This window comes from Mirounga angustirostris, unplaced genomic scaffold (genome assembly GCF_029215605.1).
Source record: "Mirounga angustirostris isolate CCGP_5_RB_7025 unplaced genomic scaffold, mMirAng1.0.hap1 SCAF_3, whole genome shotgun sequence".
NCBI classification, from domain to species: Eukaryota; Metazoa; Chordata; class Mammalia; order Carnivora; family Phocidae; genus Mirounga; species Mirounga angustirostris.
This window is the reverse complement of record NW_026991711.1, coordinates 87,287,971-87,304,041: the sequence shown is the minus strand read 5'-3', so window position 1 is coordinate 87,304,041 and position 16,071 is coordinate 87,287,971. Positions and strand designations below refer to the sequence as shown.

The following is a 16,071-nucleotide window of genomic DNA, read 5'->3' as shown; positions in this document are numbered from 1 at the left end:
CGCACCTCAGCAACAGACAAGCAATAATGAGCGCTGGGGTGCAAGCTACAGGTCGTCCCAGGGGGAAGAGCTTGACCCATTCACCTCCCCCCTCCACTGCCCCCCAGCTCAGGTTCAACTCAGGCCCTCCTGGGAGCCATCCTGGGTCCTCTGAGTGGGCCAAGCTGTTTCTCAGTGCAGGGACAGAGGGCAGGAGTGCCAAGACAGGTGCTGAGTGGGCCCAGGAAGGGCTATGAAACCTGTCCCTTGTGAGAGCCGGCGACAGCAAGGTGACCTACGCCCTCACCTAGGGCACCTGTAGGAAGGGGTAGGAGATTTACTTCCTTGAAGCCCATATTCCCCTGCCAGCCTAGTCCCCGACTAGCATGGGGCTCACCGCGCTTGGTGTTCACAGATAAGGAGCAGGAGAACACTCAGCTTCCAGACTTCCCACACTCAACCTCCACCCCCTCTTTCCCAGGGTCGCCCACGCCCAGGGCTCCAGCCACCCACACACACCCATCAAATCCAGAACCACATGGCTGCCTTAACCCCCAAGAGAGGGTTACCCAAGTCTCAAATGAGACCTCAAATCTACCCCCTCTTACTTGGCCCCTGAAAAGCCAGCCACCCCACCTAACCTGAAGGCAGACAGCCCCAGCTCAAGTGCCCACTCCATGTCCACCTCCAGGGAGCCACCAGCACTGACTATCTTCAGCACTGGCCTCACTGCCTGGCCCCTCTGCCCAAGGATCACTGAGTGACTCCTTGTCCAGGGCCGGGACCCAGAGGGGGTGACTCTGAGGGACAAAAGTGGACAGTAACGCTCTGGCCCCAGCACTGGGGCCAGGCCACAGGGAACCTCAGCTCCCAGACATGTACTTTGCTCACCTTCTGCCAAAGAGCCCAGCTGATGGGGCAGCCCCATCACCCCCACCCAGCTCAGGAGCTGCCCTAATCTTTCTCCCCAGCCCAGCCAGTCATCCTCAGGATTGGGGCTCGGCTCCAGAGAGCCGACCTGAGAGTGGACAGATCTGGACACCACACACTGTGTGTCCTTGGAAAAGTCGCTGAACCCCACTGGGCTTCAAGTACCTCCTCTATAAAATGAAGAGACTATCAGCATCCGCCTCAGGAATGCAAGGTTCAGATCTGTAAAACACAAGCAGTACCTAGTCTAGAGTAGGGACTCTAGAAACAGTGATTTCCTAAAAGACTTTCAGAGCATCCCATAACCTGAGGAAGCCAGCTGAGTAGGGGACGTACCCCAGGGGCTTTCAGCAGAAAGAGTCAGAAGCAACGACTTCAGGCTTCTTGTCCAAGCCTCATTTTGCAAAACTGACGCCCAGGGAGCAGGGGCTCACCCAGGGCCACAGGGGCAGTAGATGGCTCTGACATGGCACATACCTGGGCCTTGAAACACCTCCCATTCATGGCCTGGGGGACAAGCAGCCATGAGCGCTCCCATTCCTGCCCTAAGGAGCCTCTCCATTGAGCTCCTCTGGCAGGCGAGAGTGGACTTGGCCCTGGAGACTTTCCCAGCTGCTCTCCGCACCCCTCTCTTCAATCATGCGTCCGCCCAACCCCAGGCGCTCTCCCATCATGCCCCCTACCCTATGGCCCTCTCCCAGAATGCTCCCTGGGCCTCTCCCAGCTTGCCCCCTGGCCTTTTCCCAGCATGCTCTCCAGCCCTCTGCCAGCATGCCCCCCCCACCGCTTTCACCCAGCATGCCCCCTACTCTTTCCCAGCATGCCCCTCAGGCCTCTCCTAGCATACCCCCCATTCTCTCCCAGCATGCCCCCTACTCTCCCAGCATGGCCCACAGGCCTCTGCTAGCATACCCACCTCCCCGACTCTCTCCCAGCATGCCCCCTCCCAGCCCTCTCCCAGCATGCCCCTTACTCTCTCCCAGCATGCCCCTGGCCTTTTCCCAGCATGCTCTCCAGCCCTCTGCCAGCATGCCCCCCCACCGCTTTCACCCAGCATGCCCCCTACTCTCTCCCAGCATGCCCCCTACTCTCCCAGCATGGCCCACAGGCCTCTGCTAGCATACCCACCCCCCCGACTCTCTCCCAGCATGCCCCCTCCCAGCCCTCTCCCAGCATGCCCCTTACTCTCTCCCAGCATGCCCCTGGCCCTTTCCCAGCATGCTCGCCAGCACTCTGCCAGCATGGCGCCCACTCTTACCCAGCATGCCCCCTACTCTCCCAGCATGCCCCTCAGGCCTCTCCTAGCATACCTCCCACTCTCTCCCAGCATGCCCCCTACTCTCTCCCATCATGGCCCACAGGCCTCTGCTAGCATACCCCCCACTCTCTCCCAGCATGCCCCCTACTCTCCCAGCATGGCCCACAGGCCTCTGCTAGCATACCCACCCCCCCAACTCTCTCCCAGCATGCCCCTTACTCTCTCCCAGCATGCCCCTGGCCCTTTCCCAGCATGCTCGCCAGCACTCTGCCAGCATGGCGCCCACTCTTACCCAGCATGCCCCCTACTCTCCCAGCATGCCCCTCAGGCCTCTCCTAGCATACCTCCCACTCTCTCCCAGCATGCCCCCTACTCTCTCCCATCATGGCCCACAGGCCTCTGCTAGCATACCCCCCACTCTCTCCCAGCATGCCCCCTACTCTCCCAGCATGGCCCACAGGCCTCTGCTAGCATACCCACCCCCCCACTCTCTCCCAGCATGCCCCCTACTCTCCCAGCATGGCCCACAGGCCTCTGCTAGCATACCCACCCCCCCACTCTCTCCCAGCATGCCCCCTACTCTCCCAGCATGGCCCACAGGCCTCTGCTAGCATACCCACCCCCCCAACTCTCTCCCAGCATGCCCCCTACTCTCCCCCAGCATGGCCCGTGGGCCTCTCCTAGCATGCCCCTGTCCCTCTCCCAGCATGCTCCCCAGCTCCCAGCTCCTGGCCAGTGGACTGTCAAAGTTCTCCAAAGAAAGCCCCCTCCCCCGGGTTTAATTCCAGTTGCAGAGGTATTGGTGGGCACCTTTAGTGCTTTCAGAGGGCTCAGGCATAAACGAGGAGTAGGGAGAGGCCTGGTCCTTCCCAGCCCCAAGTCTGGGCCTATTTGGCCCCTTTCCTAGCACAGCTTAGACCATGACCCCACCCCCCATGCCCATTCCCATTCCCTGTGGCCCCTGCTGGCCTCCATCCCCATCTGTTCTCACTGGGGGCTGGCCTGCAGAAGCCACAGGGCCATGGCCCAGCTCTCCCTCACTTCCTGCCACCAGGCCCTTCCCAGAGAGGGGAGAACCACCAGGGTCATCTCATTCCCCCCCCTTCCATATCTTCAGATACACCCACAGAAATGGCTAATTCTAGGGGCACCTGGGTGGCCAGTAGGTTAAGCGTCTGACTCTTGATCTCAGCTCAGGTCTTGATCTCAGGGTCATGGAAAAAAAAAAAGTGGCTAATTTTAGACTTAGCAGATTTATGTGAGGGAAAAGGTTTCAGGGACATCCCAGTTAAGGTATTCAGGGTCCTTCAGTCAGGAAGTCCTCCCTTGCATCTAACCACTGCCCCCAGGCTGCCAACCTGATTAAGCCCCTTCTGTCACTGGTCTCTGAACTATCTAAAGGAATTTGGTAAGGGTGCCATTTCAATCTTTGGAACCAAACAAGTATGGATCTAAATCCACTCCCAAAGCAGGATGGCCTTGGGCAAATTACCCAACTTCTCTGAGCCTCAACTTCATCTATAAAAGGGGAACGATGATACTGGATGCCTTACAGGGCTGTTGGGAGGCATCCATAGGCCATGCTCAGCAGGTGCTCAAATCAGATCCTGTCTGCTCTGCTCCCACAGTAAATTCTGCAAACGCCACTCTCCTCACAAGAAGCTTCTTTAGCTCCTACTTGCTTTGACATTCAAGGTTTTCCAGAGTCTGGCCAAAATCTATTGCCTGCTCCCCGCCCAACCCCTACCACCCCCCCAACCTGCCCCAGGCCTTCATATGCCTTATCAAAGACCTAAAGTATACCCCCCAGCCCTCCCTCCTATTGCCCTTTGTCCATGCCCAGAGCCAGTGCTCCCTCTTCCAGGAAGTCTTCCATGACTTTGCCAGCCCACACTGGCCCCTTCTCCCAACTCTCTAACTCCACAAACTCAGCTCTTGACATTTTTTACCTGGCAGCCTCACTTCCACTTTGCACAAGCTCCCTAAGGCCAAAGGCCACCCACACTCACCAACTGCTTGTTGAAATTCTGGACACACTGTTCAAACTGCTCATCCTTTGTCTCATCTGCCTTTCCCAGTTTCTGGAGGACCTGCCAAGGCAGCGGGAGAAGGGAAGCGTTACCATGAGAAAGAGGGTGGCCAAACCAAGAGTGCCCAATCACCAATACCACAGATGGCTTCCCACCCCAGCCAGCGTCCTGGGGGCCCACAGCCAGCATCATGCAGCCCAGGGCACTGGGACCATCAGAAGATTTCATGGCTGCTGTGATCCCCAAAAGCAACCCTGAGTCCACCAAGTCTTGAGACCTCCTCACCCTCTACCGGCCAAGCGGAGGAGCTTAGGTCAGGCTTGCTGGAGTGATTGAAACCAGGAGGAGGGGGATACCCTCAAAGAAAGCTTGAGGGGTCAGGCACCCCTCCTTGCTGATCTCACACTACACCCCTGGGGGCTCCACCCCAACCCTGGCGGCTAAAAAGTGAGCTGAACACAAGAGGGCCCACGTAAGGGCAGCCCCACCGCCCCACATGACTCCATTTCCTGGGCCCAAGACTCAGGAATACCAGAGGGAGGAGCAGAGCAGCCCTGAGCAGGAGGTAACCACCCCAGGACACGGAGGGCAGCGAGGGGCGGCCAGGGGTCAGGCTCTTCATGTCAGTGGGAGCCAGCTCGCAATCTGACTAGATTTTCAGATGTGACCTGCTCCCTTCTCTACAGCCCAGAGGGCCAAGCTGGGCCCACTCCTGGCACTCACACTCACACTCACACACACACTCACACACACACACACACAGTCGCACACATGGGTTCACAGCTACCCGCTCTACCCCCAACTAGACATCTCAGAGGCGGACTCTCCCCCTGATGAGTCACAACTGTGCTTTCTCAGCTGTGTGGGGAGAGTGGGAGGGGAGGGCAGAGGTGGGAAGAGGGCTGGGTAGCGGCAGAGAGACCCAGGGCCAGAAGAGGGGGAAAGACTTAGAAAAAGGAGCTGGATCAGGAGACTGAGAGGAAGTATGATGGGAGGGTGGAGGCGAGGAAGGGCGAGGGCAACAGGGGAGGGGAGGGCACGCAAAGAGAAAGAGGAGAGATAGGGTGCAGAAAGGGGAAGCTGGGGCGCCTGGGTGTCTCAGTCATTAAGCGTCTGCCTTCGGCTCAGGTCATGATCTCCAGGTCCCGGGATCGAGCCCCACGTCGGACTCTTTGCTCAGCGGGGAATCTGATTCTCCCTCTCCCACTCCCCCTGCTTGTATTCCTACTTTCTCTCTCTGTCAAATAAATAAATAAAATCTTTTAAAAAAAAAAAAAAAAAGAAAGGGGAAGCTGAAGCAGAGGTGGGGTGGGTTTGCCGGAAGAGAGGTCGGCAGAGACCAAGATGGAGAGAGACAGACTCCCACTTACAGCACCTCCTTAGGACGCAGAAAGACAGCACTGAGATGTTCAGCAGAGGCAGTGGCCAAAGCCCAACAAGAAGGAGAAGGAAAGAGCGCCTGGGTGGCTCAGTCGTTAAGCATCTGCCTTCGGCTCAGGTCATGATCCCAGGATCCTGGGATTGAGCCCCGCATCGGGCTCCCTGCTCACTGGGGAGTCTGTTTGTCTCTCTCCCTCTGCCCCTCCCCCATGCTCATGTGCTCTCTCTCTCTCTCTTTCTCAAATAAATAAATAAAATTTTAAAAACAAACAAACAAACAAAAACGAATGAGAAGAAAGGTGGCAATGGGTGGGGGTGGCAGGAGGAGGGAAAATTGGCAGCCTGAACCGAGGGATGCCCTGTCCCAGAACAGAGAGCCCGGACCCTTCCCAGCCCTGACTGGCCCTAGGATGGCCTAGGCCGCCTGCTGCACCATCTCCAGCAGGCTCGGGGGCCACGGCCAGACCTTCTCTCAGCGTGTTCATTTAGCCACCTCACCAAGTGCCGGCTCTGTGAACAGCCATGGGCCCCTCTGCTGGGGTAGTAGACATCAATCGGACATGGATCCAGACAGAGGGAAGCACACAGCACTGCAGGAGCCTGGGGTGGAGAGCCCATGCAGCCTGGGCAATCAGGGAAGACTTCCTAGGGGAAGTGGCAGCTCAATAGCAGGGAGAGCATGCAGCAAAGGCGAGGAGACCAGAGAGATGTGAGGTACATGACCAGGGAATTTCAAATAGCTCGAGGTGACCACAAGTCACAGAGGATGGTGAGGGAGGATATATGCAGCAGGAGGAGCAGGGGTAGGCCTGGGAGAGGAGCCCACCAACAACTTTGCACTGTAATGGCCACAGCACAGTTTATTGGGCAAGTGCAGCTGTAGGCCAAGGGCTGACACTGAGGTGAGAGGCAAAAAGCAAAACAAAACCACCAAGAGCAAGAAAATCAGCACTTCCTGCCAGCCACAGGCTCCCCCCCACCTCCCCCTTGGCAACCATACCCAGCTGGTCCTGTGGAAATGGGGTGGAGCTGTTGGAGGCGCCTGGCCCACTCTGCATGGAGCTTGAGTGGGTGACTCACCCCACTATCAGACGCCAGCCCCTTGGCCCCACCACCTCCAAAGACAGAAATGGAACACCAGGTGGAAAAGAACTTCCAGAAGTCAACAGAGGCCACTGGAGTGGGCAAGAGGCTCCCAGGAAGCAGGATCAAGGCCTGGTCGGCCCTCAAGACAGGAGGACTGGGAAGTGGCCCCGTCCAACCCCTTCCTCTCTTCTCCCTGAGGAGATGTACGCAGTCAGCAAAAGGTCCCTAATCCCAGTCCTGCCACCAGAGTGCCCGAGGGCTCCAAGCCCCCAGATCTGCACCCAGACACGCACACCTGGGCCCAGTTCCCCAACCGTGCTCCACCAGGGAGATGGTCAGGCCAGCTACAGCGAGCCAGGCCTGGCAGTGAGAAGACACTGAGAAAGGGGACTTTCTCTCTGAGCCTCAAGGGCATTGTCTGGAAAATACAGGGAACACTGGCACCCACCTGAAGGGCAGCTTCACGGGGGAGTCACCTGAACCAAGGTTTGAAGGATGGTTAGGAGTTTATAAGGCACATACTATCCATCCTTCAAAACCTGGCTCAGATGACACCCCTGTGAAGCTGCCCTGCCCTCTCTCCCCCACACACCCCAGAGCAGTTAGGGCCGGGGACCTACTCTCCTCACTACTCTGTAATGTGCCCATGCATCTGCCTCTGGCTCTGCACCAGCCATATGAAAAGTGTGAGGTCACAGACAGCATCCAGCCTTTTCCATGTCCCCGGCTCCTGCAGAGGGCTGGGGACAGGCCCGACACACCGCTTGCTCTTGGTGGCTGCTGGCTAATCTAAGCCGTGAGCTGTGAGGACAGAGTCAAGACCTTGAACAAAACATCCCATCTCTCAGATGAAGTATCCTCTTCTGCAAAATAGAAAGGTTGTGTACAGAAGGCACCCAGCCTGACTCATGGCCAGAAAGCTCACCGTGAAAGGTCACCCTTGAAACTTGGGCTAGAGGGGCGCCTGGGTGGCTCAGTCGTTAAGCGTCTGCCTTCGGCTCAGGTCATGATCACAGGGTCCTGGGATCGAGCCCCGCATCGGGCTCCCTGCTCGGCGGGGGGCCTGCTTCTCCCTCTCCCACTCCCCCTGCTTGTGTTCCCTCTCTCGCTGTGTCTCTCTCTGTCAAATAAATAAATAAAATCTTAAAAAAAAAAAAAAAAGAAAAAAAGAAACTAGGGCTAGAGCTAGCACTCACATTAATCTGAGGTCTGGTCTTGGGTGACGTGGGCCTGACAAGGCAGTGTGCAAGGGGGTGGCCAGCACAGGAAGGTGGGCCAGGTTCCTGGCTCCACATGACCTCAGGCTAACTGCTTAACCTCTCCACACCTCAAACGGTGACCACCGTGGGGCCAAGGCTTGAGAAAATGCGTGGTGAGTGCGTGCTGGCCTTGGCCTTGGCCTTGTTAATCCTCACTGTACCCACCCCCATTTTACAGATGACAGGAGGGCACACAGCCTGGGTCCCCGACCTCAAGGCGCTGCTGGAATGGCTAGTGGGGGAAACACAAGCTGGGCGTGCCTGCCTCGAAGAGGCACCAGGACAAAATTTGGTCCAGTAAAATCCCACAACCTCCCGCTACCAGCTTCCTTTTGTCCACCCTCTGTAACTGGAACCCCTGATCAGCTGCTGGCTGACCATGACCAATCCCCTCCCCACCACCTGAAAGCTATTCAGCCATGCTGCCATCTGCCCCATCCCCAGGAGAGGCGCCAAGGTTGCGCTCTTCAGCCCCCACCAGTGCCTTCACCTCGGACACACACGCATGCACTCAGCCCTCTACTCAGCAAGAGGGAAGCTGTGGCCACGGACATGGTGCTCCACCCATTCAATACACGGTTAGTGGAGCCTCCTTGTCCCAAGCTCACACACAGACCACTGAGAGCAGCAGGGGAACTCTGGGTGTCCAGAGGGGCTGGCTTCCCGGGGGGCTCAGAGAATGCAGGACAGCCAAGGTGGGTTCAAAGGATGAGCAGGAGTCAGGTGGGCAGGAGGGCCTGGTGGCCGAGAGGCAGGATTCCCACTGTCTGTCCAGGGTTATGTAGGGGGAGGGCCCCAGACACTCTGGTGTCACACACACTTACACACTTGTCACACATGTCTCCCTTTGTAATAAACACAGGGAGCCTCTCTGACGATGGGACAGAGGACAGGTGCACAGGCCCTGCCACACCTTGGTGTTAGCCCAGGGGCAGGGAGTGGGGACGGTTCAGCAGCCCAGCGGCCAGCAGTCCAGAAAGCCTCATCGGGGCCACGGCTTCTCAACACGTCCTCAGCCCAGCCAGATAGCAGTGGCGCCCACCTGCCTCAGAAGGGACAGTCCGGCGCAGGGCAGAGCCGGGCAGCTGGTGGCAGAAACAAAGCCGCCTCTGACAGCATCCACACTTCAGCCTCACTGAGCCTGGGCCGTGACCCGGGGCCAGCAGCCCCTCCCGGAGCAGGGTAGGAGGCTCCCCAGGGCTCGGGCGAAGCTTCGGAGGAGGCAGGTGCCCCTTTCCCAGCCTCTCTGCTGTGACCTTACTCACAGCCCAGAGCATCCCACTCCCACGGCCCGTGTGGGGAGTCCTGCCAAACCCTCACCTCTCCTCCTCCCAGCCAGCAAATGACCCCTGGGACAAGGCGCTGTGTCTCTGCACAGTCACACTTGCGTGACCACCGACCCCAGAGGAACAGGAAGGTCCCTGGGGGCCAGGCTTGTTTGAACTAGGAGCAGTTGATCACTTACTACTCACGGAGCACTGAACAAAGCACTTTACAGTCACCAAGCGCTCCCTCTTACAGGTGAGCGTCTTCACCTCCATGTGACAGATGGCAGGTGAGCACAGATAAATCAGGACACATAGCCTAAGGTCTTACACTCAGGAGTAAGCTCTGAGCTTCTCTGCCACTCCCAGCCCCCAAAACTGGAGGAGGGGCACCCAGTAGGCCTCATCGGGCATAAGGCACTCCAGCCCAGCTGATACAGTGTGGATAAGCATGTCTGCGGGCACTCACCCACTGGGCTGACAGCGGGTGGCCCTGCCTGGAGCCCTGAACTCAGGGCAATCCCCTCCCAGGGGCTCTAACCCCTCCTTCCTCCAGGGAGGGACCGGGTTCTCCTGCATTGAGGGGACACACACTCACATCTGAATGGCATGGCACAGGGCAGGAGTAAGTGCTTTCTAGAACCCAAGGTTGGGGAAAAGAGCCAAGTCCAGAGGCCCAGGAGGGAAGCCCAAGGGAGGCAGGGCCCATGTTCCCAGTCAGCCCTGGTCCCCAGGCTCTGGGCCAGACAGGAAAGCTGGGGGCTCCTCCAGCAGCTACAGCACCCCTTGTCATGGCTGCAGCAGAGGCATCTCACACAGCCAGCCAAGATGGGGACCCACTCACACCTCACCCCGAGCGTCCCCAGAACCCCAACCCCTCCACACACACACACACACACACTCACACACACACACTCACACACACACAAGCGGTGGGGAGGGGCCTCGCCCAGCTCCCCTCCAAGAACCCACCGCCCAGCTGCTGAGACCCCAACAGACCTGCACCTTTCTCATCATCTCCTCCAGGCACCTGCCCGGTCACTGCCTCCGACAGGGTTGGTGGCGAAGTGAGCTGTACCCGGGGGGCTGGGCGTTACCACCTCACTGCTTCCTCCCAGGAGAGCTTGCGGTCCGGGGGACCACAGCAACAGGATGCACGTCCTCGCACCTCACACACACCTCCCAGACAGGCAGGACAGGCAGACCGACAGACAGATGGGCAGGCAGGTGTAAGGCCAGGTTTTCCCCTGTACAGATTGCTCAGCACACACAGCTGGGTCCTCTTCTGAGGGATACTCCCCAAGAGGCGAAAGGCCAGAGCTGCCCCCTCCCCCAGGCAGACATGCCAGTCTGGCATATTCTGCCCCCTCTGCCCACGGGCCTCTGGGTTTCTGGCTCCCTCCCTGTCACCCTGGGGCTTTCTCTCTGGGTTCAGCTCTGGCTGCCTCCTTCTCCTCCATCTCTGCCACACAGAGCAGGGGTGGGCCATGTTAGGGAGCTCTGTGGGCACTGCAGAGCTGGGCCCCTGTTCCCCCTGTTCCTATGTTGCAGGGCCCCTCGACCCACGGGATGGGCCCTGACACTAGTGGCTGAGCCTGTTCCCACGCTCCTCTCAGACCCTCTGGCAACCCAGGAGCTGGGAAGGACCCCCCAGCAGCACCCACAAGAGAGCACAGGAGAGAAAGGAGGTAGGCCCCCAAGCCCACCACTCTCTGACACGTTGCATCTGCCCCTAAAATCAGCCATTTCTCCAAGGGGCCCTGGTTGTCTTCAGGGGGAGGTGTGTTCATTGCTACTGGGTAGCCTTGCTCCTGAGTATCTCATTTAATCTTGAGGCCATGTCCTGAGCTACATATTCTTAGCCCCACTTTAGAGATAAGAAAGGTAAGGCTGAGACATTAAGTAATTCGGCCACATGGCTAAGAAGGAGCAAAGCCAGGACACTGTGGCTTTGCAGTGGCCGTGAACATGTGGCTCAGATCTCATCTGCTGTGGCAAATGAGCTAGACCATCACTGGGTCCCAGCTGAGGCCACACTGCCCATGGGCTGCTCTAGCCAGTGACTGAGTGGGGGTGGGGGGGTGGCAGAGGCAATGGGCTCCAACAAGTAAGTCTGGCCTGAGGATACCCCACCAGCCTTGCTGAACCCTGCTGTGCTGCAGGCTGAGGCCCTTCCCCAGGACCCTCCTCCCCTGGCCCCTTCTTCTACAGTGGGCCCCTGGCACTCTCACTTAACGAGAAAGAAGAGGGAGGCAAGAGTGCGGAGGTAGCCTGTTGCCTGGCCAAGGCTAGACCCAGGGCTCCTGACTCCTGGGTCCTTTCTACCGGGTGCCCCTCCAGGGCTGTGGCTCTTGCCCCTGGGCACAAGGAAGTGGCTGCATCTTCTCATCTAGCATGCAGCCCCAGCAAAGTCTGCCCCTCCTCCCGGAGAGCCCGGTGAACGAACTCACAGAGCAGTCAGGCAGCTCTGCCTTCAGAGCAGGCAGCCGTGCTTCCCCCAAAGGCTGGGGGTCTCCCAGGGACCAGTCTGTCATGGTGAGCAGCCCCAGAGCTGCTGCTGTGCTTTTGGGTTGTGCAAAGGGGAGAGGGGGAGAATGAGGGGCCTGACCTCTCCGGGAAGGAGTGTGGCCCCACTCCAGGCCCGCTGCAGCCGGCAGTAGGGAGAAACCACTGAGGCTCCTGCCTGGGAGCAGAGCCCAGGGTCCCAGAAAGCGAGTCCAGAAGACACAGCAGAGTGGCCCTGGCCAATAAAACTCCTTAGCCCTCCTGCAGTGCCGGGCTGGCCGCACATCAGGCTTTCCCTTACAACTTCCCAAACGCTCCAAGACTTTTGAAGAAAGATAAATGTTGAAACACGAGCCTTGGGCAAGAGCCAGGAACAGCATTCCATCCCCGGGAGGCAAGAATGCTCCCCAGCACCGAGGCCCCCCACGCAGCAACTGTCTGCACACTCCCAGGCTCCCATGAGCAGGCCACAGGAGCACCCAATACCCTCGTGTTCACGTGCTGATGCTTGCCCACGTGTCTATGCACACACACTCACACACACTTCCTCGTGGGGCTCCTGCCCACGGCCCTTCAGTCGCCCCCAGGCACGGTAGGAAGGCGGAGGGAACCACAAAGGGGCTGCAGAGCCAGGCGAGAAGCAGAGTAGAGACCAGGAGATGCTGTGCAAGGAGAAGCCAGAATGAGGAAGGGGAAATGGAGAGAAAACCAGAGAAAGGGAAACCAACAGTAGCTCAGACGGCAAGCAAGCAGGGCTCCAGGCCAGGCAAGGACCTAGCAGACCCAGGCAGGTGGGTCTCAGGGAGGAGAGAGAGCCTCCAGACTCCAGCTCCCTCTCCCCACCCAAACACACACACACACTCATGCACACACGCACGCACACACACACACTTCTGCCCCCAAAAAACAAGCCTGGCCAAGGGGCCCTGGTCCCTTCTCTTGGTCTTGCTGTATCCCCATCCTAGGACCTCCATTTCCCCAGGCTGGCTGCAAGGTGGTGGCAAGAGAGGCTGGCTCTGAGGACTGGCATCTGACATCCTGCCTTCCTCCCAGGGGAAAAGTGTTGCTAGCTCACCTCCCACTCTGGAGCGGTCCCCTCACCGTCAGATCGCAGCCCAGCTGGGCTCCCCCTCCTCCTGAGCTCCATGAAGATCACACTGCAAGGCATGACCCCGGGGAGCCAGGTCCGAGGACGTACCTTGAGGGGGCCCACCACCTCTGACACCCCCTTCCGGCTGGGCTCACATCAGCAGGATTTCCTGAGGTGAGCACTGTTGTCTCATTTTACAGATGAAGGAACTGAGGCTCAGGGAGATCACTCGGCTGATGAGTGGCAGAGCCAGGCCCCCAAACCTGATGGACTCCAAAGCCCAAACTCAACTTGTAATTCTCAAGTGGGGAGTACACAGATGCCCAGCCATCACAGGCGGTATGTTTAGAGTTTACTACAAAAGATTCATTTTGCTGCGACTCCACTTGCTGCATTCCAAAGATTTAGCTGCTAAAGAAAGCACTTTTGAAGGGGCGCCTGGGTGGCTCAGTCGGTTAAGCATCTGACCCTTGATTTCGGCTTAGATCCTGATCTCAGGGTTGTGGGATTGAGCTCTGCGCTGGGCGTGGAGCCTGCTTAGGATTCTCTCTCTCCCTTTCCCTCTGTCCCCAACTCTCTCTCTCCCTCTCTAAAAACAAAAAAGCACTTTTGTGACATAACCAACACAGATAGATTGTGTAGCAGAATGCAAAGTTTGCAAAGATTTTGCCATGAAATACAAAACTAGAAAAACATTTCCACATTCCTACTGGCCAACTGAGGTGGGGCTGGGCACACACCCTGCCCCTCCCCCAACCCAGGAAGCTCCTCACCTCACCCCCACTTGGTGATCTGTTTTTTTAACAAGTCCTCGTGCTCTGGAAGTCACTGTTCCCTGACACCAGTCCACAAAGACTCATCATCTTTTTCTGTGGGGCCCCAGTAAGAACTGGCTGAGGAAGCCAACTGGCCTTGCTTGGGAGACAGTCACTCTAAAATTACCTCCTTCCTCTTTTAGCGATTTTCCCTTTCCTTTACGAAACACTGGTGAGAGTGAAGAGCAATGTTTGGTTTTCTTTTTTACATCCTTAACTGGATTTATAAAAACTTGGCCGCCACAGATATCGCCCCACCACAATGCCTTGAAATGTGACTCATTGGTCAAAAGCCAGAGTGCAGAGAGCTCTATGGCCCTCGTCAGTTGTCAGTCCGTCAGTCCCAGGGCTGGAAGCCTAACCCCCGAGACAGGTGGGGGGGCCGGGGGCTGCTCTTCCTCCATACCCACCTCTCCAGGTGGAAGGGAAGGCTCCCTCCCCAGGGACTGCGGATGAAAGCCTCCCCTTCCCTTCTCCCCTCCCCTCCCAGGGGGCCTGAAATTCCAGCCTGTTCAGCAGATAAGCGTGTGGCCAGTGGCCAGGCTAGGGCCACCCAGAGCCCAGGGGAAGCTACGGTGGGCTGGGGTGGGGAGGCTGGAACAGCCCCGAACAGAGCACAGGGGAGCAGAGGCAGCAGGGCCAACGTCAGGATGGGGAAGGGGTTAGGGAGAGCCAGAAGGGCCCAGCTGAGCTCGGGTGGGTGAGCTGGAAGCCACAAAACAGCAGCAGTCACTCATCCAAAGGCATCCTAAAGGCTTACAGGTGTTCTCCAAATCCGTGAGAAGAGATGAGGAGACTGAGGCCCAAAGCCCATGATCTCAGGGCCAAGTCAGCAGAAAGGAGGTTTAGGCTAAAAGAAGCACTGGAGGCCCGAGGGAGTGCTGGAGGGGCCCAGGCTGGGGAAAGGCGCCCCTCCCCTCAGGGACCACCCACCAAGCTGAGCCCCTCCCTAGTCGACAGCAGAACTAGTCTTCCATGTGAGTAGGAGGTCTTCTGGAAGGGCCAGAACCACCCAGACAGAGGCAGGCCTCCCCCTTCCACAATCAGAAACCACCCAACTGTCCAGACCTCCCCAAAGAGCCCTCCACTCCTCCCATCCACACTCCAGGGGGAGAAAGGAACTTTTACCAACTTTCCAGGAGGGCCAAAGCTGCTCCCTCCTCGGGAGCTCCCACTTGATTTTGCCCCTCACATGCTGTCCATGGTAAGGAGTCCCTACCCCTGGACTCCGGGATGCAGCCCCCTGGGCTGGGAGAGCTCTCATGGGGGCTCATCTTGAACACCCTCCCCCAGCCTGCCTGGCTCTGTTCTTCAGGGAGCGAAGCAAGATCCTGAGCCAACACTCTGAAGAAGAGGCATGACTGGTGGTAATACAAGTCTCTAAACAAAAATACGGCAGTGCACAGAAAGAGTGAGGCAAGGGAGGTGCTGTTCTTAGGAAGTAGCTCAGGGAAGTGACAGCTGAGACCTGATGAAGGAGAGAGAGCTTGCCAAACAGAAGACAAGCAAGTGCAAAGACCCTGAGGTCGGAAGAGCAAGGTCAGCGCAAAGGGAAAGTAAGAGGGTGGGTGAAGGAGGAAGAAGTCCTAAAACGCCAGGTGCTGAGCACTTCACCTGATTCATCTATCTATCTCCCCAAATCCTCAAAAAGGAATACTAGTATTATCCCCACTTTGCAGATGAAGAAACTGAGGCACTGCTTTAAAATCTCCCCAGGGTTACACAGCCAGCCAGCTGGGTGGCTGGAATCCAAACCCCAAGCCTGGTTCCAAAGGCCATGTGCTCTCACCACTGCACAAACTGCCCTAACAGCAAGGGCCAGACCACAGGGCCTTAGCTGGACGCCCCTGGAAGACTCTGGCTTTGAATCTCTGCATGGAATAGGAAGCCCTGGGGAGCTCTGACCTGACCCTCAGTGTTAGAACACCCAGGCTACTGTGTGGGGACAGACTCAAGAGCAGGGTGAAGCAGGGAGCCCATTTAAAAGGTGTCTGCAATGGCCCAGGTAGAGCTAAAGGTGGTTTGGCAAAGGCAGGAAATGGTGAGAAGTGGCTGAATTTGGGGTGACAGAGAGAAGCAAAGGAGACTCCAGGATTTGAGCAACAAGAGGGAAGGAGCAGTCATCACCCAAGACAGGGACAGCTGAGGGTTGTGGTGAGTCTGAGGTGCCCAGAGATGTCGGGGAGGGAGGTGGGGACACAACAGCCAGGACCCCAGGGCGGCCAGGGCAGACCCCACCATCAGGCTCCTGAACTCCCCATTCCCTGCCCACTTTCCCCCTCAGCCACTCCTGCTCTGGGACGTCCAGCTCAGGGTGTCTGGTCGCAACAGCTGCTAAGAGGAGAGAGGGCGGAGCATCTCCCGCTCAGGACCTCTTCTGCTATGAGAGGCCCCACAACAGAAGATTCAGGGAGCAGGCCCAGGCTGTGCAACCCTGGGCAGGGAGTACCCCTTTCTGAGCCCTGAGCTTCATC

At 57.9% G+C, this 16,071-nt stretch overlaps 1 protein-coding gene across 17 annotated transcripts in view; it reads right to left on the bottom strand.

Annotated features, from left to right (window-relative positions):
• BIN1 (bridging integrator 1) overlaps window positions 1-16,071 on the bottom strand; it is a 56,960-nt gene that overhangs the window by 25,128 nt on the left and 15,761 nt on the right. For all 17 annotated transcript variants that reach the window (XM_045869050.3, XM_045869036.3, XM_045869040.3 and 14 more), the window contains exon 2: window positions 4,177-4,257. In XM_045869050.3, the coding sequence (XP_045725006.1) occupies window positions 4,177-4,257 (81 nt within the window). The remainder of the gene's footprint in view (window positions 1-4,176; window positions 4,258-16,071) is intronic.